This window comes from Urocitellus parryii, chromosome 6 (genome assembly GCF_045843805.1).
Source record: "Urocitellus parryii isolate mUroPar1 chromosome 6, mUroPar1.hap1, whole genome shotgun sequence".
NCBI lineage: Eukaryota > Metazoa > Chordata > Mammalia > Rodentia > Sciuridae > Urocitellus > Urocitellus parryii.
The window spans coordinates 2,565,954-2,590,877 of NC_135536.1; the positions used below are offsets into that span (position 1 = coordinate 2,565,954).

At 62.4% G+C, this 24,924-nt stretch overlaps 1 protein-coding gene across 2 annotated transcripts; it reads left to right on the forward strand.

The window, feature by feature from the left end:
* The first annotated feature begins 4,970 nt into the window (after positions 1-4,970).
* Akt1 (AKT serine/threonine kinase 1) lies at positions 4,971-23,527 on the forward strand. 2 transcript variants are annotated; one of them, XM_077799435.1, is made up of 13 exons: positions 4,971-5,102; positions 15,828-15,956; positions 18,061-18,172; positions 18,521-18,668; positions 18,964-19,095; positions 19,171-19,236; positions 19,885-19,953; positions 20,187-20,312; positions 20,381-20,509; positions 20,618-20,832; positions 21,145-21,232; positions 22,310-22,412; positions 22,640-23,527. In XM_077799435.1, the coding sequence occupies exons 1-13, from the start codon at positions 5,057-5,059 to the stop codon at positions 22,717-22,719; spliced, it is 1,443 nt and encodes a 480-aa protein (XP_077655561.1). In that variant the 5' UTR covers positions 4,971-5,056; the 3' UTR covers positions 22,720-23,527. The 2 variants fall into 2 exon arrangements, with proteins under 2 accessions (XP_077655561.1, XP_077655560.1); XM_077799434.1 differs by having other exon boundaries at positions 21,145-21,342; positions 22,640-22,724.
* Positions 23,528-24,924: the final 1,397 nt, after the last annotated feature.

Genomic DNA, 24,924 nt, shown 5'->3' on the forward strand with positions numbered 1-24,924 from the left:
TGGCCACAGCAAGGTCTCGGAGCCTCTGCAGTGCTGGTCACTCAGGTTCTGGAATGTTCTCCCCCAAAGAGCCCTTTACTGGCTCCTCTTCATTCCTGTCTCTGACCAGAGATCACCTCCTTAGCATGGTCTTCCCTGACCCTCCCTACCCTGAGGCCACTTTCCACTCCTGCTTGGCCTTCTCCAGGGTGCTCCCTGGGCAGTGTGGTCAGGTGCATCCCTTCCCGTGTCAGAGCCCAGGTTGCTGTGTCCACTGCCGAGTGCATGGATGGGCACAGAGGGGTGTTCAGTGTCAAGTAGCCGTGCCCAGCTCCTCCATGGCAGCTATCTAGCAGTATCTCCTCAGACTGGACACTGCTGTGCTCTGCCTCCAGAACCAAGAGATAGCAGTGCAGAGATGGTCAAAAGGAGGCTTGCAATACAAGGATGGCCTGCCCAACTAGGGATAGGCCAGAGAAGAGGAGGGGACAGTGGCAAGAAGGCCCTGCACCTCTTAGGTCAGAAGATCTAACTTCAAGTACCCACTGCTCGCCCTGTGCTGAAAGACAGGCTGGTCTAGGCAGCACTGAGTTGGTGCTGGGGACCATGCTGGGTCTCAGGTACAGAGATGACAGGACGCCACCACAGAGCCCTAGTTGGGGTGACAGTGGTGTGGGCAGTACCTCTCCAGACTCAGGCCAACCATCTGGTCTGGGAGCTGCCTCAGGGCCCCGCCCTGCAGCTGCTGCTGAGACCTTGCAGCCTGTGTCCTGCCCAATGGCCAGCACAGCCTGCAGCTGCAGAAGGTGACAGGACTGGAGGTCCGTACTCCAGGAGTGGCAGGTGGCTGCACTCTCCAGGGGCCAGTGCCACAGTTTTTGTTGGAAACAGCTGGCTGTAGTGCACTTCAGTCAGAGCAGCAGCCAGGCTGAGCCATGGGGCTGGGTCCTCTCCTCAGCATTTGTGTTGATGGAGGAGAGAGGGATATTCCAAAGAGAGGGCTTTGCTTTCTTTCTGGGAGGTCAGAGAAGAAGGGTGGCCCTGCCACCGGGAGACCCAGGACTGGGAGGAGTGTAGACTCAGAGACAGAGGTAGGATTGGTTGCTGCATGGGTGCACAGCTCACAGCAGGCATGGGCTAACTGCCCAGGCCAGACCCATGGGCTAGAGAAGACAGGGAGGCCTTCTGGAGACCAGCCCCAGAGAGCAGAGGGAATCACAGGCTTCCACAAGAGGGCGCCCTGATGGCTCCTAGTGGCCATTTGGAGGTCAGCCTAGAGAATCAGCCCTGGGGGACCTTGTGGCCAGGGTCAACATATATTGAGTAATGGACAGATATCTAAGGCCCAGGTTCTGGGGGCATCCAGTCTGAGCAGCATACTGGGCCTCTCACTAGGCTCCCTCCAGGCAAGTCTACGTCTGGGGTTAGGCAGTCACTGGGTCAGCTGCGTTGGAGAGGGAGCAGAACAGCCTCAGGGAGGAGCCACTCCCTGGTGTGCAGGGGGAGTCCTTCCCTGGGGAGTGTTAGTGGCAAGGTGGGCTGAATCTGCCTCCTCCAGCTGAATTCTGACCTTTGAATGAAAAGTGAAAATGGCATCTCCCCAAAGACACCACTCAAGGAGGAGCTCATTGGTTCCTCTGCCAAGGGTCATTATCTCCTTGGGCCTCAGGCAGGAGCAGGGTGGTGGACCCCCTGGCCAGGAGTAGGTTCTCTAATTCCCTCAGGAAACCGGATGGAACCCTTCTGCTGACTGGGTGCTGGGTCCTTCTGAGAAAGATCCTGGGCTGTCTCTGGCCCCACAACCCTGCAGCACACAGCTCCTCATCCAGGCATCTGAATCCAGCTTGCTTGGGACCCAGGCCAGGTGGACCCCCTTCTCCCTCTGTCACCTGCAAAGTCCTCCATCTGCTTTAGTGGCTGTCAGAGCAGAGAGAAATGACTGAGTCGCCCCTTCCTCCCTTTAGGACACTAGTGGCCACTCCCTCCCTGGCCCCAGTACAGGGACGTGCACACTTGGGGCACATTGTGAAAGTCAAATTAACCTCCCCCACCCCACCCAGGTCTGGATAGGGGCGCGTGGGAGCTGGGCAAAGGAGAGCCGCGTTACTTTATAAACGAGGAAACGGAGGCCCAAAAGGATGTGGCCCCGGGACAGGCCGACGGTGGCCGGCCCACTCCCGCGGCGGGCCTCCGTTACTGCCCAGCCTTGGCCGCAGGCCACCCGAGGGCCGCGCCCGTCCGCCCGCCGCGCTCGCCGGGCGCGCTCCGCCCTGGCCGACGGCCGCGCGCTGGGGGCGCCCGGGGCGGCGGAGGCGGATGTGGGCGGCGGCTCGGGCGCGGGGCGGGCGCGGGGCGGGGAGAGGGCGGGCCGGCGGCGGCGGCGGCGGTGGCTCAGGACCGAGGCGGCGGGCGGCCTGCCCAGCGCAGCCAGCGCGCCCGGAGAACGGGAGCAGGCGGCCGCGAGCCAGCAGCGCGCACCGGCGGCACCGCGGCGCCTCGCGAGGCCCGGCCAGCAGCGCCCGCCCCGCCGCGGCCCCAGCCGGCCCCGCCCAGCGCCGGCCCGCGGGATGCGGAGCGGCGGGCGCCGGAGGCCGCGGCCCGGCTAGGCCCCGCTCGCCCGCACGCGGCGGCCCGGTGAGTGCCCGCGCCGCGCCCGATCTGCCCCGTGGCGGGGCCGCTTTGTTCCCGGCAGGGCCGCGGCGCGGGCGGGCCGCGGCGGCCGAGCAGGAAGTGGCCGAGCGGCGGCCTGGGCGTGGGGCGCGAGGCGCGGGGCGCAGGCCGGCCGCGCTGGAGGCCCGCGCGGGGCGCGGGGTGCCGTCCGCCCGCCAGGCCGCCCCTTGACCTTGGCAGCCGCGCCGCCGCGAGGGGCCCGCGCCGGGAGTGGAGCGCTTCGGGGCGCGGGGGCCCGGGAGGCGGCGGCAGAAAGGGTGGTTGGGGGCCAGGAGAAGGCTCGCCCCGGGCGGCCTGCAAGCCTGGGGAGGACCTGGAAGGGAGACCTCGTTCCCCGTGGACAAAAGTTGTCTGTGGGGGCAGGGTGCCCAGGTTAGCCCACAAAGGACTGCTGGCCCTCTGGGCCCGGAACTGCTTCCTGCCCTGGGTGGGTTCTGGAGGCCTGGAGCCACTGGGGCTTGCCCCAGGGATTTGGGATCCTGGGCCAGCTGGTGGACATGTCCGGTGGGACTGATTCCTGATTTGGGCCATCGTAAGCTGGTGGACTAAGGCCTGTGCTCTGTGGCCAGATCCCCACCCCCTGTCCATTCCTGGGCCCCCATGGCCTGGTTGCAGAGGGCCAGTCTTGCCTGCAGAGCCCCTCACCCAAGTGAAGGGCGGGGCATGTTGATGGGGCCCCAGCCTAACATGCCACTCACAGACCTGTCCTGGGAGGGAGCTCTTCAGAGCCTTGTGTTTCTATAAATGCTGTGACTTCAGTAATAATAGCAACAATATGCCCTCATGGTGAGGCGTGTGCCACAGAGCCCAGAGGCAGGGTCCCTGCAGAGGCCATGCCTCTGATTTGGTGTGGACACTGCTGTGTGCATGGATATATTTTTACATACATCTCTGGACAGCTGTCTGACTGTCAGTAGCAGGCCTCAGGCCTGGCACGTGGGGTGGGGGACATCGGAGTTTTCCAGTCCAGCTCTGCCTGCAGGCCACGCCCAGAGATCCCCCTGTGGGCCCTTGCTGGGCCTAGCCCTCTAGTCCTGCTTCCTGACACTCCCGCAGGACCTGCTGAGCACCTGGAGTTCCTCAGAGTTCCTCAGGGCCAGGCGTGGTCTTCCCTGTTGGGACGTTTGACCCAGGCAGCAGGGCCTTCCTGCTGTGTCAAGTTAGTTTAAGACAGTTAAGGCAAAGTGACTCTCAGGGGGTGCCTATCCTGTACCTCAGGAGGCCAGAGAGGTGGCCTGTGGCAGTGTCTGGGCTGCTGTGTTGGGATCCATCGCACAGTGGTCCTCAGGGGCCTCTCCTGAGCCTGTCTTTAGAGTGCCCTCCTGGAAGGCTGCTGGCAGGAAGAGTGTCTGAGCACTCTTTTCCAGGATGCCCAGAGTTGGTGACGTGGGAACGGGGCTTTGAGGGATGCCTAGGAGTTCTTCCAGCTTGGGAGCTGTGGAGAGGGCCCTGTGGGATCAATGGGCAAAGTGTACTTTGGTGATGGCTGGCTGGTAGGCCACTGCAGGGCAGGGGCTTGTTCAGTGCCCCTCCTCCCGGTCCCTGGCCTCCTGAATGCTGTAATTATGGGTCTGAAACCACCCTGCTCTGGGTGCTCCTTACTAACAGGACCATCTGAACATCTCTTTGTCCCCAAGCCCCAGTGCGGGGCCTGGCAAAACCAGAGATGCCTGGTACATGTTGGCTGAATGAATGAACCAGATTCAGAGTGGCAGGGGCTCTGTGGTTTAGGAGGGGCCTGGGGAGGTTTTCAGTCTCACCCTGGAGGGCTCGGCCGCTGCTCTCCTGGCCCTGCCTTCTTGTTTGAATTTCTGCTTTCCCAGTGGTGGGAGCAGGAGGGAGGAGCCCTGGGGCCCTGCCCTGGGGATCTCAACCTGTGACTGGAAATGACCTGGACAGGGAGAGCAGAGAGGGTCACTGTCATCAGGGTTGGTGAAAGGGTCAGAAGGCTGCCTGGAGGAGGTGTTCTCTCAGCTGGTGCAGCAGGTGGAGGAGGCTGGGATACCCCAGAGGGCTTTCTGGGGTGGAAGTGGTTTGCACCTAGACCTGGGAGGTGAGGTGGCAGCTGCTCTGAGCACATGGGTTTGGGGAGCAGTGTCCAGTGGCGTGGGCTTCTGCCTGGTCTGGTGTTGTCGGGGGTAGGCTGGCTGGCAGAGGAGGGTGGGTGAGGATGGGGGCTGGGAGCCGGGAGGGGCCACAGGGAAGGCAGACCCTGGCTAAGATGGCGAGGAGCGTGGCCCCGGGGCTCTCTGAGAGCTTGGGGGGCGCCCCCAGCAGACGGCCCTCACACACTCTCTGTTTGCTTCTTCCAGAGGCTGCAGCTAGGCCGCCAGAGCCCAGAGGGAGCCTGCTGGAGGAGCGTGTCTGCACCCTTGGGCCACCCCGGCCAGCAGGGGCCACGGACACCATGAACGACGTGGCCATCGTGAAAGAGGGGTGGCTACACAAACGAGGTCAGTGCCTGCCCTCAGGCTGGCCCTGGGGGGCAGGGCCAGGGAGTGAGCCCTGGTCCACCTGGGGTCCTGGAGCCAGTGGGGCCACCGGCCTGTGGGCTTCCTTTAGGTGTGGGGGCTTGTGCCAGGCCAGCTGGGAGGAGGGGCCGCTTTCCTGAGGCTCCTGGACCCAGCACCCCTCCACAGTGTGGAGGTCACAGCCTTGTGGGCCTCCTGAGTGGGAGGGGAGGCCCTGTGCAGGGCCTGCTGTTCGGGCCCCTGCCTGGCAGGGCCTGGTGGGCGGGGCACGCCAGGCCGCTCCAGCCTTCCTCCTGGCTTTCCTGGAAGGCGGTGAGGACCCAGCAGTTCCAGGCCTGGCACGCTGGCAGCCTGAGGCACTGCCCAAGGGCTCCTGAGGGCAGGGCAGGGCAGGCTGCTGGGCTTGGCCTGTTGCCCACCTGAGGCCTGGACTCCGGGGAGGGGGTTCTGCTCCACCCAGGGCCCTGGCCGACTGGGGCCTGTTTGTGTTGGAGCTGCAGAGCTGGCCGCCCCCTGCCTTCCCACTCCTGCAGCCCCGCAGCCCAGGGGAAGGGCGCTGCCCAAGGGGCCCAGCAAGGAGCAGGGGAACAGGACCTGAATGCAGCCCTCGCCTTCCTGCTGTTCTCCCCTCTGTCCTGCTGGAGGTGGGCTTCACAGCCAGGGGTCCTGGGCCAGCCACTCCCTATTGTACCAGGGCGGGCATTAGCCTGCCCCCTTCTGACTTCCTCTTCCTGCAAACCTGCTCCCCGGGAAGTTCTGGCGATCCGTGCCAGCAGCTCACCACTCCTCGCACTCCACCTCCAGCAGATGAACCCCGTGTCTTGAGGGGAGGAGGCAGCCCCAGGCCCCCCAGACAGGGAGTCATGGTGGAAGTGGGTATCGTGAGGCAGGGTTCTAGGGGACGTACGGGAGCCCCCCAGCAGGGCAGGTCTGGGAGCTACTGGAGGAGGCTGCAGGGTGGCTGGGAGGTGCCAGGGCCCAGGGCTTGAGGTGGGGATTGAAGGTGTGGTCAGCTGTGTGCTGGAGCTCGGTTGGTCAGTGTTGCTGGGCCTGGGTCCATGGAGCCATTGCCTACTCTCCCAGGCCCTTCAGCCACATCTCACCCTTTGCCTCATCTCATAGCCCTGACCCCTGACCCTTTTCTGTGCCCCAAACAGTCTGCTTTCTTGGTGAATGCTTGTTGAGTGACTGTTAGATGTAGGGCCAACCCAGGAGGTGCCTGGCCCCAGTCACACAGGGCCTGTGGCAGCCAGCCAGACTTGGGTAGGAGCACTTCTGAGGCCTGGGCTCCTGGTGACCAGGTTGCCACTCTGGTTGTACCTTCAGAAAGGACCTGGGGGGGGGGGCAAGTGGGCCCCAGGGGGCATCCGAGAGACCCCATGGGGCTGCTCTGTGCACCTCCAGCACCTCGGGCCTTGGCTTCCCCATTTACACAGTGGGAATGGTGGGGCAGAGACCTGGTGCAGGGGGCTCGTGGTCTGTGGGGGTCCCCCTGCTTGAGACGCCCTGTCCTGGTGGGATGGAGGGGGATCCTTTAAGTGGGGCTTGCCATCCAGGCAGTCTCAGCAGCCTCCAGGCCCTGCTGCCTGGTGCCAGCCACACCAGGGGAGAGGGTCCTGTCCCCAGCCCCACTCGTCTTCCTCTAGCCCCAGCCCAGGGGCATGGGCTCTAGCAGGGTGGCCGGGCATGGTCCCTCTGAGTTCTGCTCTGGCCCAGGGCCCTTGCTTGGACTGCCCTGCTTTCTGAATGCCCTGGACCTCCTAGTGGGAGGGGGGGGACACAGGTGTCCTCCAGGCCCTCCAGCCCTCTGATGCCCTGGCCACTTGTCTTTGCCACCTGGGGAGTGACCTGTCCAGGGTGGGCCTGGGTCTGCCTCTCTGCTGGCTCCCCTCATCGGGGACCTGGAATACACTGGTTCTCAGCCCAAGTCCCCAGGCACAGCCCACCATGGCCACCTGGGCTGGCCCCATGTGGGGTGACCGTGCCTTCTGGGGCTGTGTAGGTATGGGGATGAGAGTGGATGGGTGTCCTACCACAAATGAGGGGCCAGACGGCCATGTCTGCAGACCAGGCCCAGGCTCTTTCTCTTGCCACTGAGGTGGTGGGCACCCATCTCTGGGGAGTGGCCCCAGGCTGCGTTCAGAACATGCCTGCCGGAATCACCCACACCAGAGCCAGAGCTGCTGACAGACTTGCAGCTGGCCAGGCACCCCTGGGCCTCCACGTCCCCATGTGTCTAACAGGGAGCCATCCCGGGATCATGGATGCAAGCTGCTGAGGGCCAGAGCTCGTGGGGAGGTGGCCCAACCAGGCAGCCTCAGGTGGGTTGTGGAGGAAGCTGCAGTACCACCCGGTGGGTGGCCAGGCCAGATCAGTGCTGCCCGCTTCCCGTTTCCAGAGGTCTGCCTCAGGTGAGCTCCTGGGAACAGGCATTCAGGAGCCACCCTGGGGCAGTTTGCAGGTGGCTGGGCTTGGCCCAGGGCACCCAGTTTTTGGCCTTCAAGTGGAGAGCTCTGTGCTGTGCAACAGGCCGGCTGCGCCACTGCTTTTGGAGTGTGGTCCCCTCAAAGCCTGGGCCACCTTTGTCTCCTTGCCCCAGTGCTGACAGGTCCCGCTCCACCCTGCCCTGTGGACAGCCGCTCTGGTCAAGCCTCCAGCCAAGGACCCCACTGTCGTCCTCCTGGCCATGCTTGTCTTCAGTGTCCCTGACTCACAGCAGGTGGCCCGATGAGGAGAGGGAGGGGAGGGTGGCCAGGAGGCTGGGTCAGGATGAACTCTGGAAGTAGAAGTGTGTGCTGACCAGTGGGCACCTCCCAGTCTCCCAGGGGCCAGCAGGGCCCAGCAGAGGAAGCAGCCTGAGGCCATGGGGTGGAGGTGGAGGGAGCCAGCCTGTCCCCTCTCCCAGATGTGGTCACCTGAGTGGGTCTTCAAGGTGTGTATGCCTGGGTGTGTGTAGGAGGCCTGTTGGGACCTCATTTGGACTTTCTGGGTTTTCCTCTTATATGTGTGGTCCTGAGCTTGAGCCCAGTAGTGCTTTACTTACCACTAAGCTACGTTCGCAACCTTTTTTTTTTTTTGAGAGAATTTTTTTTAATATTTATTTTTTAGTTTTCGGCGGACACAACATCTTTGTTGGTATGTGGTGCTGAGGATCGAACCCGGGCCACACGCATGCCAGCCTAGCGCGCTACCGCTTGAGCCACATCCCCAGCCCCTCGCAACCCTTTTTAATTTTTGTTTTGAGATAGGGTCTTGCTGCTAAGTTGCCCAGGCTGACCTGGGACTTGCCATCCTCCTGCCTCAGCCTCCTGCGTAGCTGGATTGCAGACATAGGCCTGGCCTCAGTTTAACTTAACGCCTGGAAGCTAGGCCTCTGCCCGGGGCCAGGATGCCCCATCCTGCATGGACCTTCCCCCTGACCCAGACCCCTTCAGGCATAGTGGGGATACTGAGGCCTGGCTCTGGCCCTGAGGGCCTCCTGGGTATTGTCTCCCTCCCACCCACTCTGGTTCAGTCTTGAGGTCCTGGCACAGGCTGTCCCTGTGGGGGGCTCTGGGGTGCAGAGTGGTCCACTTCAGTGACACAGACCCCCGTGCATGCCCAGCTGTGGCCCTGGCCATGCTGTCAGCTAGTCCCAGGGTCCTTGTGTGGGCGGGGGTCTGCACTCTGAGGATACAGCCCAGCTCCCTTTCTCCTGGGAGGCCGCGGCTTTGCTGAGCGGACATGAGTGGAAGGTAGTCTGTGGGGCCTGGTGACCCGTGTCAGCCTGCACAGCAAGGGTTGCAGGTCAACTGCTTGAGTGCAAAGGTGGGAGTTGCTCTGCAGACCCACTGAGGGAAGCCCCCCAGAGGCCCCTGAACCTGTGAGCAGTGCTGCCAGCCTCCCTGGGCCTCCGTTTCCCTGGGGTCAGGTGTGGGTTGGCCATAGGTGCTCCCCGGGGGCCCTGCTATGCCCTTAGCCTGACCAGTGAGCACCAAGTGTCCCCCTTAAGGAGGACCTGTGCTGGCCATGGGGACAGCCTGGAAGAGATGTGTAGGTGTGCAGGGAGAGGGCAGGCAACGTGTGCCAGCCTTTGAGCCCAGGGGACGGGCCTGGTGACATGGTGCTTGGCCGATGGTGGCAGCCTTAGCTGGGCTGGTGCGGGGCTGTTTCCTGCTTGGTGAATGTGTTGCGCTCACCCTTCAACACAAACAACAAAAGAGGAAGCTGGGCAGCCTCACACTGGGGGCGTGGGGTCACTCACCAATGGCCCAGCCTGGCCCTGGGGCTGATGAGCTTGGTGGCTCTGAGTGGGGAGTGCTCTTGCTTCTGCTGCCTGGTTGCCTGTCCTCTTTGGGCATGGGTGTCCTGTAGGGGGCCAGACTCTATGGTAAGGGTCACAGGGAAGGATGGTGTGAGTAGGAGCAGGGCCCTGGGGCCACCTCCTGACCTGCTCTGCTTTCCACCCTGTAGGGTGGCATGGAGAGCACTGGCAGGAGGGACACTAGGCCTGCACAGGGGCAGAAGTGTGGTGGGACAGCCCCCAGGTGACTGGCCACCCCCTCTCATCAAGGCCTCAGTGGGGGCTCTTAGAAACGCCGCAGGGAGGGGCTTGGCAGGGCACTCACCCCTCCCGGGAACCCCAGGCGAGGCCCAGGGCCAGTGCCCAGCTTTGGGCCCTCGTGCGACAGGAGTGGGACTGCTGCCCGCTGCCCAGGACTGCCCCACAGCCATAAGGCCACTGCTGTGCCCGCTTGGCACACCCCACCCAGAGGCTCCCCCAGCCCAGAGCTGGCCCCAGGCCCCAGGCCCCGGCCAGGATGACCCTGCCTGCTGGAGCACTTGTCCCCACTCAGGCTTGTGTGGCCCCTCTGTCTCCCTGTCTTGGGGAACTTTAACCCTGGGAAGTAATAATAAGTCTGTATCTTAGAGACATTGTCATTGAGGGGGGTGGGGCTTGGGGGTGACCTGCTGGCGAAGAGCTCTAGGGTCACGTCCCCTCCCCTTGCCTCCCCTGCAGGCTCAGCCCCTGCTCAGGCCTCCCACAGCTTTGTCAGGGTTGGGAAGTGGTGGCTCCCAGGCTTCTTCCCCACTCCTCCTCCTGAGCTCCCTGTCCCCCACAGGGTGGCTCTGCTTGCTCACCCCATCCTGGCTCCTTGTCCTCTGTCCTACTGGGAACCTCATTACCTCTCTTGCTTGGGCCCATCTGGGCTACAGGCGGGGCCTGCAGGCCCTGGACCGGAGCCCCTGTGCCTGGTGCTGTGTGGGGGTCCAGGCTGGGACTGGCTGGGGCAGGAGCCCCCTCCTGGAGCAGGACAGGAGCAGCCCCCTGTCCTCCCCGCCCCTCCAGAGCATATTCCTTCACGGCCCCTTCGTGTGGGCTGAGTGAACTGCCCCTGCTGTGCCACCCTTAGGTGGGGAGGCAGGTAGAATGGGTGGCAGGAGGCCCCAGAGTGTGGGTTCTGACACAGACTGCAGGTGGGGATGGCTTGGCCAGAGCAGAGTGGGTGGCACCTGGTCAGTGGGCTGCAGCTGAGTAAGTAGGATGGCCAGAGACAGGCAGGTGTTGGGCTGCCAGGTGGGGGTGACCTGAAGCCAGGTGGTGGGCATGGGGCAGGGCTGCCTGCTGAGTGCAGAGGCCGTGGACACTGCTGAGTGGGATGATCTGGGGGACAAGAACCAGCTGTGTCCTATAGGGGTCCAATATGGCCCCTTTCTGCCAAGGGGTGGGTGTTGTGCAGTGTCCTGGAGGATGTGGGGTCTGGGAGAAGGGCTGGGTGGGTGGGACCTGGTGTGCATTCTGCTGCAGCTCAGCAGGGGGGGCTGGGGGCCTGGAGGACAGGCCCAGCAGTGCTGCCCTGGAGTGGCCGGAGGAGCTGAGGGGCCCCGTGCTTCAGCCATACCTTGGCAAGAGTGGGTTTGATGGTGCCAGGCCCGCCCTCCCTTCTCCCACCTGTGTGTGCATTGTTGCCAGCCTGCGTGAAGACCAGAGACCTGTGAGGAAGGAGCTCAGGGTGTGTCCCAGCAGGACCTGGGGCTTTGGTCATATCTGCCTTTTTTTGGTACTAGGGATTGAACCCAGAGGCACTTAACCACTGACCCCATCCCCAGCTCTTGTTTTATATTTTATTTGGAGACGGGGGCCTCCCTGAGTTGCTTGGGGCCTTGCTAAGTTGCTGGCGCTGGCTTTGAACACGTGATTTTCCTGCCTCAGCCTCCTGAGCTGCTGGGATTGCAGGCATGCACCACTGCACCTGGCTCATGTCTGTGACATTGAGGGTCCCTCTGAGTCTTGGTTTCCGTAGAGAGCTAATGGACACAATGACCCCTGCCACCCAGCTGGGCTTTCTGGGAGAGTGGGGCAGGATCTCCGGCTGGAGAAAGGTGCAGCCAGGATCTGTGTAGCATCAGCCTCCGTTGGGCAGGGGCTGGATACCTCTTTGACCAAGGATGCTTGTGCCCCATCCCTATTCAGACCCCAAGTGCCGTCTTTAGAAGGGCTCATCCAGGGGGCAGCTCGTGTGCCCTTGGCTGGGCTGTACCAGGCCGAGTCTGTGGCCTTGATCACGTGGCCTCTTCCCTTCCTTCTCTGGCTCGTGGTCACAGGGTCCACCTGCCTGTGGACCCTGATGGGATAAGGAACAGTGGGACTCTGACCCAGGCAGGGGCCTGGTACATTGGGCCTTGGAGATGACCCGTGCTGCCCACTGCCCACCCAGTAGGCAGCGAGAGCTGGACACATAGCCTGTGGGCTGCTGTCGGCAGGGCCGTCTGCTCAGTGTGCTGGAGAAGGTAAATGGGCGCCCGGCAGCTGTCGGTGGGCGATGGATGTGTCTGCGGTAGGGGACCGTGCGGTCCCGCTGTCAGCTGGCGCCTGCTCCCCAGGCCTGCTGGGGCTCACTTTGCTGTGGAGAAACAGCTCGGTGCCGCCTGGCCCCCTGCCAGCTGCCGCCTGTCATCGCCGCTGTGGCAAAGTGTTTATCCAGCAGTTTCCCGAGAACTGGGGACTTTCAGAGGATGTTCATGGAGCTCAGGACCTGGTGGCCTGGTGGCGTGGCTTGGAGGGTCGAGAGTCACAGCAACTCAGGAGGGCCCAGGTGGGGCCTGGGCTGTGGGTGCCCCAGGACCCGTGGCCCAGCGTGGAGAGGGCAGGCCTTGGCCTGTCTTCTCCCCAAGCACCGGCCTTGTGGCCCTGATGGTAGCACTTGGGTTGTGGGAGGTTGGGTGAGGAGACTTCCTGGAGAGGCTGGCCTGCCAGAACCTCAGCCTTCAGCACAGGAGGGGCTGACCCTCAGGGATACTGAGGGACCTAGGGGCTGCAAGGGGATGGGGGACACTGCCCTGTATCCAACTCCTTGTGCCTGGATCCCCAAGTTGTACATGGGCCATGGCGGGTATGGACTTCTGCTGGCTATGTGTATTCTTTCCCTGGGCCTGACAGGACCTGATCTTGGGGGTGGGCACAGCAGGGGTCCCCTCCCCTCCTTGGCTCTTCTGCCTCCGGGGAAGGCTCTAGGGAAACCTGGAGGCTGGTTGATGTCTTGCCTGTGCCCTGCCCAGGAGTCCTGGCATTGGAGCGGGGATGGGCATGGGCCACCATGTCCTCACAGCACACATAGGGTCCTGACTGACTGCCCATGGGAAGTGGAACTGCTGCAGTGCCGGGCTGAGGCCCAGGCTGCGCACTGCACCCGGCATGGACTGTGGGTCCCAGCTGAGCTCCGGGGTGTTGTTGGGGGTGCCCCGGGGCCTGGGGGTTTGCTATGATTTGCCGTCCACCAAGTGGAGAGCAGGAGAAGGCCCTGGTTGTGCAGAGCAGTAGGGACCCTGTCTAGAGGTGACAGCCTGAGTGGCAGTCTTGGCCTTGCAGCTTATCACTGCCTTACATCTGTCTGGAATATGGGCTCGCTGGGGGACCTTGTCCTTCTGCTGCCCTGTGGGCTGTTCAGGGAGAGGAGGACACTGGCTGGCACAGTCCCTCCAGGCTGGACTCCCACCCAAGTGCAAGACATTCAGCAACTGTGATGGGGTATGGAGCTTGGCAGCCAGGGTGAGTGCCCGTACCTCTGGTGACACTAAAGAAGAAGGGTGGCCCCTTTGAGTCAGTCTCTTCCTGTTGGTGTGTGGAGCTTGGTGAGACTGGTGGAGAGAGGCCTGGATCTGGCACTAGAGACCCAGGGGTGGGCAAGTGCTACTCCACAGGCATCCTGTGACCACAAGGGCAGCCATGTCCTCCACCTGTCCATCTTGTGTCACTCAGCCCTGGAGTGAGTGCTGTTGTCTGAGCTGGCTGCTGGCCTAGCCTTCTGTCTGGGCTGAACACATTAACATGCAGGCCATGGCCCATGCTGCAGCTGGCTTGGTGGACACCCTGAGTGACAGCCCGGCTGGACATGAGGTGGGGTGAAGAAAGAGATGTGTGTGTCCTGGAGCCTTGGCCCCAGGGCCCTGCTCCCCTCTGGAGGGTTTTCCTGTGTGTCAAGCTGCTGCATGCAAAGGCCTGCTCAGGTCCTGTCCTTGTCCCTATGTGCACCTGGGTCTCCTGGGCCCAGGGCCTTGAAAGCTGGGAAGGGGAGGATACCGAGCCCCTCCTGAGATCTCTGGGGGGCTGGGCACCCCCAGATCTGGCTCCTAGAACCTCCTGTCCTAGGGTGCTCAGGGGCCATGGGGGGCTGGGACTGTAGAGCACGAGCTGGGAGGAGACAGATCTGGGTCAGGGCTGGGAGCCAGGCGGGCGCACTGAGTGCCGGGTGGTGCTGGGGGCCGTGCAGGGCACACGGGGGGCCGTGGTGGTGGGATCAAGATGGATTTCCGGGGCGAGCGGGTGCGGTGCTCATCAGCCTCTCTGCTCAGTTAGCGTCCTGGGGAGCGGCAGCTGGCGAGATGGGAGGCACTCCATCAGGGGCCGACAGCTCCAGACTGGCGCTGGCGGGTGGGCACACGTGGGGGGTGAGAGGGGCAGGATGGGGTGGGCGTGCAGCCCCCCAGCCGGCTCTGCCTGATCTCTGGAGTCTCTGCTGCCTGCTGCACCTCCCAGGCCCTGAGGCCACAGGGAGGGTCTCCTGGAGGAGCTGCAGGTGGGGTGCGCTGACCTAGGCAGAGCTGGCCCGGGGTTTGTGCTGGGGGAGGCCAGTTGCTGGGGTTTCAGACCCCATTCTCCAGCGTTGGCATTGGCTATTAGGCAAGGCCCCAAGTGGCCATGGGATCCAGGGCCAGAGGTGTTGGAGCTGGGTTGGCAGTTGCCCTGCGGCCACGTGAGCTGTAGGCCATCAAAAAGCAGGTGACATCTTTCCTTCCTTTGGAGGTACCTTCCCACACGTAAGCTCTGCACAACATCTCGGAGAGCTCCTCCCTGCCCCTTCCTAAGTGCTGAGGACAGGTTCTTGGGCTGGGGGTGTGGCCTGAAAGTGGGCTCTGGCCACCCTGGGGCTGGCCGGGGGCCACTCCCATGACAGGCACTCCCACTTCAGGCCATGCAGAATGAGGCAGGCCTCTGCATTGCTTGTGGAGCGTCTGGCTGCAGTGTCTGGGTAGTGGGAGCCAGAGGGAGGGGGAGCCCAGGGGGTGCACTGTACCCAGAGTTCCTTCGGCCTGCACCTGGCAGGTGGGTGGCCTCGAGGGGGTACAGGCTTCTATGCAGGAAGGAAGTGGCTCCCAGAGGGTCCCAACCCACAGCACTAGGAGGACAGTGCCCCCACCTGGAACACCAGGATGCAGTGTGGCCTTGGATAGAGAAGGCAGGCTGGCCAGGACCCTCAGGGCTGTGGGGAGAGGAGCAGCACCTTTGCCTGGCCCTCTATGACCCATACACCCCAGGAGACGATCTCCATGGGCTGGAGCCTGGTCCCCTGGGTGCCTGGCCATAGCAAGTGTACCGTGCATTGGGGGCCTAAGCACCTAGGCCTCACCCTGCTGGACCCAGTGGTAGATGGCCTGGTGACAGAGCCATTGCTTGTCCCCCACGTCCCTCCAGGTACCCTCGTCCAGAGCTCAGTGTGGCAGGAGGACCCTGCCCCATGGGCCGGCTCCTCTGCCCCCTGCCCAGTGTCCCTGCAGATGAAGAAGTCGCCTCATTAGTGAGCTCCCCGTTGCTCTTCAGACTCCTTGCTCGGCAAAATGTAAATGAAACATTTTTTCCGGGTGTCAGTATGAAAAATGACAGTCACTGTGAGCTCACAGAGGACATCTGCTCTGGTTCCTACATGTGAACGCCTGCTTACGGCTGATGTTGCAAAACTTGAGGGGGATGTTCCCGTGCACCTGGTTGACCCAGGGCAGTCCCAGCCTGGGTCCTGATGCCCACAGTGTCCAGCTCTGGGTGCCTCCTGGGTCTGGTCAATGGACGGTGCTGAGGGGCACCCCATGCCCCCAGTCGGCAGCTCTGCACCTCTGGCTGACTCCGGCACAGAGATCAACTTCTGCCAGGAGTGTGGTGCTGGTCCTCTCCCCTCCAGACACCAGGTTCTGGCTGTGGTAGGCAGCCACACATGCCATTGTCACCTGTGGCTGCCATCTGCCAGACCCTGCGTGCCCTCTGGCCCCTCCCCATTTCCCCATCAGTGCTACTCCCTCAGTCTGGGTGCCCTGGGCCTGAAACACCAGCAAGCCTGCCTCCCCTGGACCCAGCACTGTCACAAGCAGCCCACCCCAGCCTGCTGCCCATGCACATGTCCTGTGGGGTGGGGCCAGGAGGGGGTTGACATAGACCCTCACAGCCCTGTCCCACAGGGGAGTACATCAAGACTTGGCGGCCACGATACTTCCTCCTCAAGAATGACGGAACCTTCATCGGCTACAAGGAGCGGCCCCAGGATGTTGACCAGAGGGAGTCCCCCCTCAATAACTTCTCTGTGGCACGTAAGTGTCCCCCTGGCCACCTTGGGTTGGAATGAGGTGGCTGAGCAGGGCTAGAGCTTTCTGTGCCCACCAAACTCCCTGCCAAGGCCCTCTTTTGGCCTCTGTGTCCCTGGGAACAGGCCTAGCAGAGCTGGCTCCTGTCACCTTCTGTAGGACTGCTGAGAGGCCAATGCTGACTGGGCCCAGGCCATCCAAACTACTTCCCAGCCCTGGTGCTCTTGCTTGGAAGGACGAAGGGTCTCACCTGTGGACAGAGCCTGGCCTCTGGGGAGACTGGGCCTTCCTCTGGTTGGGGCTTAACAGAGTACCAGGGGCACCCACTGGGATACCCCCTGGTGGGAAGGGCACAGAGAGAGAGCACCACCTCCCTTACCCCCAGAGCCCTGGCCTGTGGGGCCTGTTGTGCCTTCCTAGCTTGTGTCCCACCCTCCTGATGGGTGAAGGTGGCAAGGCTGTTCCAGGCTGTCTGCTGGGGGCATCTGCAGGTTCCAGCCCACACGAGCCAGAGTGATTGAGACGTTGGGGCAGGTGTACCTCCCGGTCTGGTCTGCTTCCCGTGGGGCCACCCTGTGGCCCAGTCTTCCCAGGGGCTGGCCCAGGGTGCTGGCCAGGCATGCAGGTGTGACTGTGGGTGGTGAGGGATCAGCTGTGGGACATCTGGAGCAGTGGGCTCAAGGCAGGTCTCTGGGATCCGTCTCGGGCTGCATCTGGATGTGCAGTGTGATGCCCCAGACCTGGGTTCTACCCCTGGTCCCTTGCTCATGTCACCCTTCACACCAGGTAGCTCCGCTCACCCTCCTGGGATCCTGGGTCCTCCAACCCCTCCACCCTGCTTGTCCCTGGGGTTCTGGGGCCTTGGAGGAGGAGATGTACAGGTTGCCACCCCCAGGCTGGATGGGGAAGAACCCCCACCTGCTCCTCACCAGCCCCTCCTGTGTGCCTGGCGCTGGGCTGAGGGGGAGGATGTCAGCAGCCCTACCATCAGATGAGGCTCCTCATCAGGGAGCAGAGGCCTTGCCCTATGGGGCTCCTGGTCGAGGGGCCTCCTGTGGGGGCCTTTTCAGGATCAGATTTCTCTGAGCCCTGATTTCCTTTTTCCTGGTTCCTCGAGCTGGCCCTGCAGTGGTGGGGGACACCCATATGGGAAGAGACCCAGGAAACAGACCCACCATCCCCTAGTAGGGTCCCCGCAAGCTCTCCCTGGGTTCCCAAAGCAGGGCCTTGCTGTCGGGAGGCAGCCCTGGCTGAGGGCAGGGACGAGGAGGGGGCTCTGGAGGTGGCACACACAGGGCGGTGCCAGCCTCTGGGGCCTGCTAAGCAGCAGAGCATGGAGTGGGCGTCTGTGCTGTAGCCCCCGTCCAGGAGCTTCTCTGAGGATAGGATCTGGTGAGACGGGGCGAGACCCCAGCTCTGGGCACTGCCTCCCACTGACAGGCTTTCTGGGAATGAGCAGGAGGCCGTGTGCCCAGATGACAGGGCCCAGGCAGGTTTCCCACCGTGCTGATCAGGTCCTTCCCCAAGACTGGGCCCCAAGCCCCTTCCGGGCCCCCAGGCCTGGCAGGCAGCCCCTTGCGTTGCCAGGGCCCGGATGATGGAATGCGGGAGGCCCCTGGGCTGGCCCCTCAGCCCCTCCTGCCCACAGAGTCCTGCTGAGATGCCCTCTCTGCTCATAGCACTCATACCCCTCAGGGCCTGGTGTGTCCCCCACAATCCAGCCATGGCAGGTGTGCATGCTCCAGGTGTGTACGCACCAGGTGTGAACTGCTCCAGGTGTGTGTGCTGCAGATGAGCATATTCTGCAGGTGCTCTAGCTGTGGCTGGGAAAACAGCAAGAGATCCCTGCACCGGGTAGGAAGGGTGGCTGTGGCCCCAATCTCCACGCACCTCCATTGCCCTCCTCAGGGCTCTGGCACTATTTGGGGCTCAGAGACCACAGGAAGCACTGGGGAGGAGCGATGGTGTGGGGCTGACCTCACAGCCCCGGACACCCTCCCAGGGTGCCTTGCAGCTCCAGAGTAGAGTGTCCCAGCTGGAATAGGGCCCTAGTCCCTGTGGCAGCACTGTAGGGAGGTCAAGTGCAGACAGATGCTCCCTGCCCACCCAGAATGCCAGCTGATGAAAACAGAGCGGCCCAGGCCCAACACCTTCATCATCCGCTGCCTGCAGTGGACTACGGTCATCGAACGCACCTTCCATGTGGAGACGCCTGAGGAGCGGTATGTGGGGTGAGGGCAAGGGCCTGGCTGTAGAAGGTGGCCTCCAGGGTTGGAGATGGATGCCTGGGTTGGCAGATGGCCCTCCTCAGAGGTCATTTTGCAAACTAGCCTAGGCCTGTAGGGTATGGGTGGGGAAACTGAGGCTGGAAATGAACACAGGGTGGGAGGGGATGCTATCCTGCTGGGGCTGGACCTCAGTGTCCTGGAATGTGTGCAGTCTAGGCCAGGTGGCCCCTCAGGGCTCTGCCTGGGGACAGACAGCCGCCTGAGCTGGAACTGCCAGCTGGCTGTGGGCGATGCATGGTGGAGTCCCTGCTGGTGCCCAGAGTCTCACTTGAGCCCCTGCAGGGAGGAGTGGACAACAGCCATCCAGACCGTGGCTGATGGACTCAAGAGGCAAGAGGAAGAGATGATGGACTTCCGTTCGGGCTCACCCAGTGATAACTCGGGAGCAGAGGAGATGGAGGTGTCCCTGGCCAAACCCAAGCACCGTGTGGTGAGGCCTAGCCCCTGCCTCTGCTGACAGGAGGCCTTGCTCCCTCCCTGGACACCCCCTTGTGTTGGAAGTGAAGTCAGGACAGTGGCCAGAGGGCCTGGGGTGTTGCCCAGTTCTGCTATGAGCACTGGCCTCCCACTTGTCCCACAGGTGTGAGGGTGGGGCCCCAATCCACACCTAGCCTGCCAGAGGTGATACAGGCCCTACCACCTTGTACACTGTCCAGCAGATGGTTCTGCCCCCGGGGCTGGTGGTGCTGAGCAGGGTGCTGACTAGGCTCTACCCACTGCCACAGACCATGAATGAGTTTGAGTACCTGAAGCTACTGGGCAAGGGCACCTTTGGGAAGGTGATCCTGGTGAAGGAGAAGGCCACAGGCCGCTACTACGCTATGAAGATCCTGAAGAAGGAGGTCATCGTGGCCAAGGTATGGGGTGGGCAGCATATGGGGCAGGGACAGGGGACAGGGTGGCCTAGGTGCTCACCTGGCCTTGCCTTTCAGGACGAGGTGGCCCACACACTCACTGAGAACCGCGTCCTGCAGAACTCCAGGCACCCCTTCCTCACAGTGAGTGGGCGCCGTCCTGCCTAGGCAGGGAGGGGCAGGGCAGGAAGACACTGGCACGGGGCTGCTGTCCTGTCTTCCAGGCACACCCAAGGGCTTCACATGTGGCCAGCGGAAGGCTGGGTGAGAGGGCACCTGGTATGGGCCTGGGCAGTGCTTGCTGGCTCAGTGTCCACGGAAGGCAAAGCAGGTGACCTTGGTCTTCCACCCTGCCAAGGCCCTGGGCCCCAAGCACCCCACACCCTGCCTCTCTGTAGACCTCTGTTGAGGTGCAGGCTGGGTGTACCCCTGCCCTGGGGAGCTGGCCCAGGAGTGGCACATGACCAGGGGCCTGTAATATTTCTGAGGGAGGCTCAGCATTGGTCATTAGTGGGCCTTCGCTTCGGACAAGGCTGCTCTGGGCACAGATGGGAAGGTAGCCCTGGCAGCTGGGAGCCTAGGGCCAGAAGCCCCAAGCCAATGCTCAGCTTCTTACCTGATTCTGGTGGCCTCAGAGCCTGGCACACTATCCACTTGAGACCCTAATTTTCCCTTGGACTTGAACCCAGACCCCATATTGCTCGCCTTTAAAACAAGCCCTGTGCCTCTTGGCTGCCTGGGCCCAGCCTGGTGGCCTGTGTCAGGCCTGGCTCCAGCTGTGCTCCATTTCAGGCCTTGAAGTATTCCTTCCAGACCCACGACCGCCTCTGCTTCGTCATGGAGTACGCCAATGGGGGCGAGGTAGGGCTGGGTGAAGTGCTGGGCAAAGGGTGGGTGGACGGATGGCTTTGCTGCCTGAGGTGCCCAGCTTCACAGTGGGAGAACTTCGTGGGTGGCGCTTGTCCCTCTGGGGGCCTCAGACGTCCTGCTCCAGCGGTGTGGTGTTTGGGGGTAGTAGCTGCCTGCTGAGGTGACCCCTCCCCTGCCGGGGTGGGGCGGAGCCTCCTGCCGCCCCTTAGGCTCCCCTCCCGCAGCTCTTCTTCCACCTGTCCCGCGAGCGTGTGTTCTCCGAGGACCGGGCTCGTTTCTACGGCGCAGAGATCGTGTCGGCCCTGGACTACCTGCACTCCGAGAAGAATGTCGTGTACCGCGACCTCAAGGTGCGCCACGGGCTGGCGGGAGCCAGGGGGTGGGGCTTGGCGTCAATGACCAGGACCTCCCTGCACAGCTGGAGAACCTCATGCTGGACAAGGACGGGCACATTAAGATCACGGACTTCGGGCTGTGCAAGGAGGGCATTAAGGACGGCGCCACCATGAAGACCTTCTGTGGGACACCTGAGTACCTGGCCCCTGAGGTGGGTGTCCCTACACATGTCATGTGTGTACTATGGCACTGAGCACCCCACCCTCTTGCCCCTCCTCTCCAGTGTCCTGGCACGCTGTGACACTGAGCCCCTGTTCAGGTGCTGGAGGACAATGACTATGGCCGGGCCGTGGACTGGTGGGGGCTGGGTGTGGTCATGTACGAGATGCTGTGCGGCCGCCTGCCCTTCTACAACCAGGACCACGAGAAGTTGTTTGAGCTCATACTGATGGAGGAGATCCGCTTCCCTCGCACGCTGGGCCCAGAGGCCAAGTCCCTGCTCTCCGGGCTGCTGAAGAAGGACCCCAAGCAGAGGTGAGGGCGCCAGCCTGGCTACAGCTTTGCTCCTGGCCCTGCCCCAGGTGTGCTTAGAGCCGTGCCCAACAGTGAGGGACAGTGCTCATCTGTGGCCTGTGCTCAGCGTCCTCAGGGGGGGTGCAGGCCCAGGCAGAGGGGCGGGGCAGGCCCAGGCAGAGGGGCGGGGCAGGCCCAGGTTGGGGGCGGACCTCAATCTGCTGCAGCTCTAACTGCGGGGCTTCCCACAGTTGTTCAGAGGGGCATGCTGGGTCCCACCAGAGGTGCTGCCCGGCTAAGCGTGGCCTGAGCCTCTCGCTTGTCTCCCTGCAGGCTCGGCGGGGGCTCCGAGGACGCCAAGGAGATCATGCAGCACCGCTTCTTTGCCAGCATCGTGTGGCAGGATGTGTATGAGAAGAAGGTGCCAAGCTCCCCATGCACCCAGTTGCGACTGGCTCCTCCCCTGCGAGCATGCTCACTTCTGCACATGCGCACAGCCGCCAGGGAGCGTACCCTTCCCTCACACACAGGGTAGTGCGTGGCTGATTGGCACACTGGCCACTGGGCCTGCCGAGGCCCGGCGACCAGGAGCTTTGTCCATGCCCCTCTGTGGCCTGCACGCAGAGGGTCTGACAAAGCAGCCGTCCTCCTGGAAGCTGGCCCAGCCCTTCCTCCTCCCCCAGAGGAACTGCACACACCCTGTGCCTCGCCTGCACTGCATCTGGTGCCAGTACCAGGGCCCCTCCCCAGTGCTGCACGGGTGGGGGCTGGCTGGGGTGGCACCCCCTGCTCGCTACCGGTTCCTCTAGGGTTCGACCTCAGGCCCTGCTGCTGCTAGGAGAGCTATGCCCCCTTGAGTGTGGGGGACAGCACCGGCTCTACCAGCAGTGTGGAGTCCACCAGCAGGCAGAAGGGCTGTACTACATGAGTCCTGTCACTGAGCACACCCTTGCCGAATGCCCATCACAGTTCACATGTGACTGATGGGTTAGGCCCATGCCTCAGTCCTCCCTGCAACACAGGGTCCCTTGCTCTTGCCCAGCTTCCTGACACCTTCTGCCCAGCCCTGACCCAAAACCACACGAGTCCTCTAGGGGTAGTCCTGTCCTAAGGTGACTAAGGACAGTGCCTGCCTGTGACCCTGGGGCCACTGGAGGTCCTCTCCCAGCTGTGTTCTTGCCCAGCTGAATGCTGTGTGCTCCCTGGGCAGAAAGAGGCAGGCAGGCTCACCCGGTGCCCTGGCCCAGTCTGCTTTTGACCTTTTCCTTCCCCATTCTTAAGAAAACCTGAGTAAATGATAGCCAGGGAGGGAACAGGACTGTCCCTCCCCTTACTGTTGGGGTTCCCAGGGGCACCCCTCCCAGAGCCGTGCCCTTCTCAGGATGGCACTGCTGCCTGGGGGAGCTCAGGCACTGGAAGGGTCCAGCTCCTCCTGAGGTGGGGTTTGCTGGGGAATGGAGGGAGGCCTCTAACCTGTTTTTCCTGTCCCCCACTGCAGCTCAGCCCACCCTTCAAGCCCCAGGTCACATCAGAGACGGATACCAGGTATTTTGATGAGGAGTTCACGGCACAGATGATCACCATCACACCGCCTGACCAAGGTGAGGGAGAGCCGCTCTCTCCAGGGCAGACTGGTCACTGCCTCTGCCTGGGGCAGCAGTGTCTGGCTTTATTGGCTTCAGATGCTTTAAGATCCAGTTCCTCTTGAAGGCTGGTAGTGACCAGGGTAGGGAATTGGCATTCTGAGGGCCAGGCTCATGGCTTGTGGGTGGGGGCCCTGCTGCATGATGGGTAGCATTAGGTCTGAGCCATCTTTGTGGCCCCGCAGATGACAACATGGAGTGCGTGGACAGCGAGCGCAGGCCACACTTCCCCCAGTTCTCCTACTCGGCCAGCGGCACAGCCTGAGGGCCGCCAGGAGGGCCTTGGCAGCCCTGTGCTGCGAGATGTCCTGGACCCAGGAGCCTCATGTGGAGCCTCATCTGTATCTGATGGTCTCATTTTCAGACGCATTGGGGAGGAGCTATGCCAGCCTCCACGGGTGGGAGGATATTCCTGCTGTGGATGGCATCCTGCCTCCCCGCCAGGTCAAAAGGAAAACTCTTCTGCAGTTTTTCTTAATTTATTTCATCCGATTTGTTCTCCAGATATGGCCTTGGCCCTCAGAACATTAAATTCCCTAGGAGAACATTAAGGACTTCTGCAGCCCCCTGCAATGTGGGCCTGTGGGTCTGGCCACCGCCCTGTCTGCCGCCATCCCTCTCGGCTATCACCTGCCTTTAAGGACCAGGCCCCTGCCCCGGCCTGGGGGCACCGGGAGCACCTTCATTCCCTCAGGAAGGCACATGGGAGCCCCTAGCCCAAGGACTGTGCCTCTGAGGAGGTCCTTGGAGCCGGCCCCACATGGGGCTGGGGGTGGGCCTGACAGGGCGGGGAACGAGTTTCAGTTGTTGCTGTCTGTTCTGCTGTGTGGAGGCACTGGGGGTTCACCTTAGTGACAGGAAAGCCCTCTCCCCTCGGGTCATGGCCTCCACTCAGATGTCTCTTAGCACTTGTCCTTCCAGATGCTTTACTCCAGGCCGTGTCCTGGCCCTCCTGCCCCTGGCCAGACGGCGCCCGCTGCTGTACCACGCCGTTTTTTACAACAGTCAACTTTAGCATTTTTACTATTATGATACTTTCCCTCCAAACTCTTCAATAAAAATTGCTTTTCAAGCTTGTGGCTGGCTCTGCTGGGGCTGGGTGGGGCTCGTGGCTAGGGAAGCTGGCTCTCCAGGCTCAGCAGGAGCCCTTTCCTCACATCCCAGTGAGTTCAGGGGTGCAAGGACTTGGCTAGAGTCCTGAGACTCCAAGGGAAGATGCTGCTGGGCACCTGCACTGTTCCTGCTCCCCGTACCCAACCCTCTCCCCCAAAGGCTGTCCAGGCTGCCTGCCAGCTCCTGCTGCTGTTTGTCAGGCAGAGCAGCTAGTAAGAGCAGGACTCCCAGGAAGGATGGAGCAGATTGCAGTAATGACCTGGGCCACAGTGCAAGAAGGCTCCAGGAAGCCCCTAGGAGCAGCTTGATAGAGGACAGAGCCAAGAAAGGCTGCAGGGGGAGGGGCACAGCTAGAGCACCAAGAACCAATGGAGTCCAAGCAGCTGGACTGATATGCTGTTGGTGCCACCCGGTGGACACCTGGCAGAACTGCACCCTCAACAAGGCCAGGAGTGGCTCTTAAGGACAGCCTCTGCTTTTTCATGGCTAATGGCCTGGACTCCCTGCAGATGTGCACAAGCAGAGCCCAAGGCTGGTGGGTGTGCAGGGATGGCAGCTGGCCCCTCTCTGAGAAGGGCTGGCTGTCCCACCTTCACTGGGGGTGGGATGGGGGTGACAGTGTGGACCTCTGGTAGCCAAACAGAGCCATGTCTGGAGCAGCCCAAGTTCTCTGGGTGGTCCAGGGTCTGGTTCCACCAGGCTGAGTTTCAAGCCACACCAGTAAGAACTCAGCTACTCTGCGGGAGGACCCTGCATCTGGAGGGCCAGGTTGCACATCTGCTCATGAGCAGCAACGAAACCAAAGTACAGCAGCCACGTGCCACCCTCACACTGCGCAAAACCCAACCACCGTGGCTCATGTGATATGGAAAGGGGGCAGCTGCAGCCAGTGCTGCTCCTTCCACAAGAGCCCCTGGGGTCACTGCTACTCAGAGCAGGCCTGTTTTGTGTCCCTGTCATAGGCAGGCAAAGCCCTAAAGGAACAAAGGCAGGGATAGAGCCCACTGAGCCCACCCGACCTTCCTTGCTGTCTGTGGCAGAGGAGTGGGGGAAGCAGTGGTGGGGGGGTTGCAAGGAGCTGAACGTTTTGTGAAATTCCTAGAAGGCACAGGTGGCCTCACAAGGGGCAGCACAGGCCTAGAGTGCAAGGCAGATGAGAGGGGCAGGGTTATGTGGCCACACAGGAGGCTGTTGCACAGCAGGGTCCAGCCAGGGAGACTCAGATTCTGCCAGGAGGAAGCAGCTGTCCTTGCTGGGTTCCCTGAGCCCAGCGCAAGGCAGGCTCAGAGGGACAGGAAGATAACAGGAGTGGCCTTAGCACCTGGAACTTCCACGTGTCAGCAGGTGTGGCTAAAGG

Coding starts and splice junctions, on each gene's coding strand:
- Akt1 (XM_077799434.1), top strand. CDS start 5,057: ATGAACGACGTGGCCATCGTGAAAGAGGGGTGGCTACACAAACGAG. Junction 20,510..20,617: donor CTGAGTACCTGGCCCCTGAG/GTGGGTGTCCCT, acceptor GCCCCTGTTCAG/GTGCTGGAGGACAATGACTA. Junction 20,833..21,144: donor AAGAAGGACCCCAAGCAGAG/GTGAGGGCGCCA, acceptor GTCTCCCTGCAG/GCTCGGCGGGGGCTCCGAGG.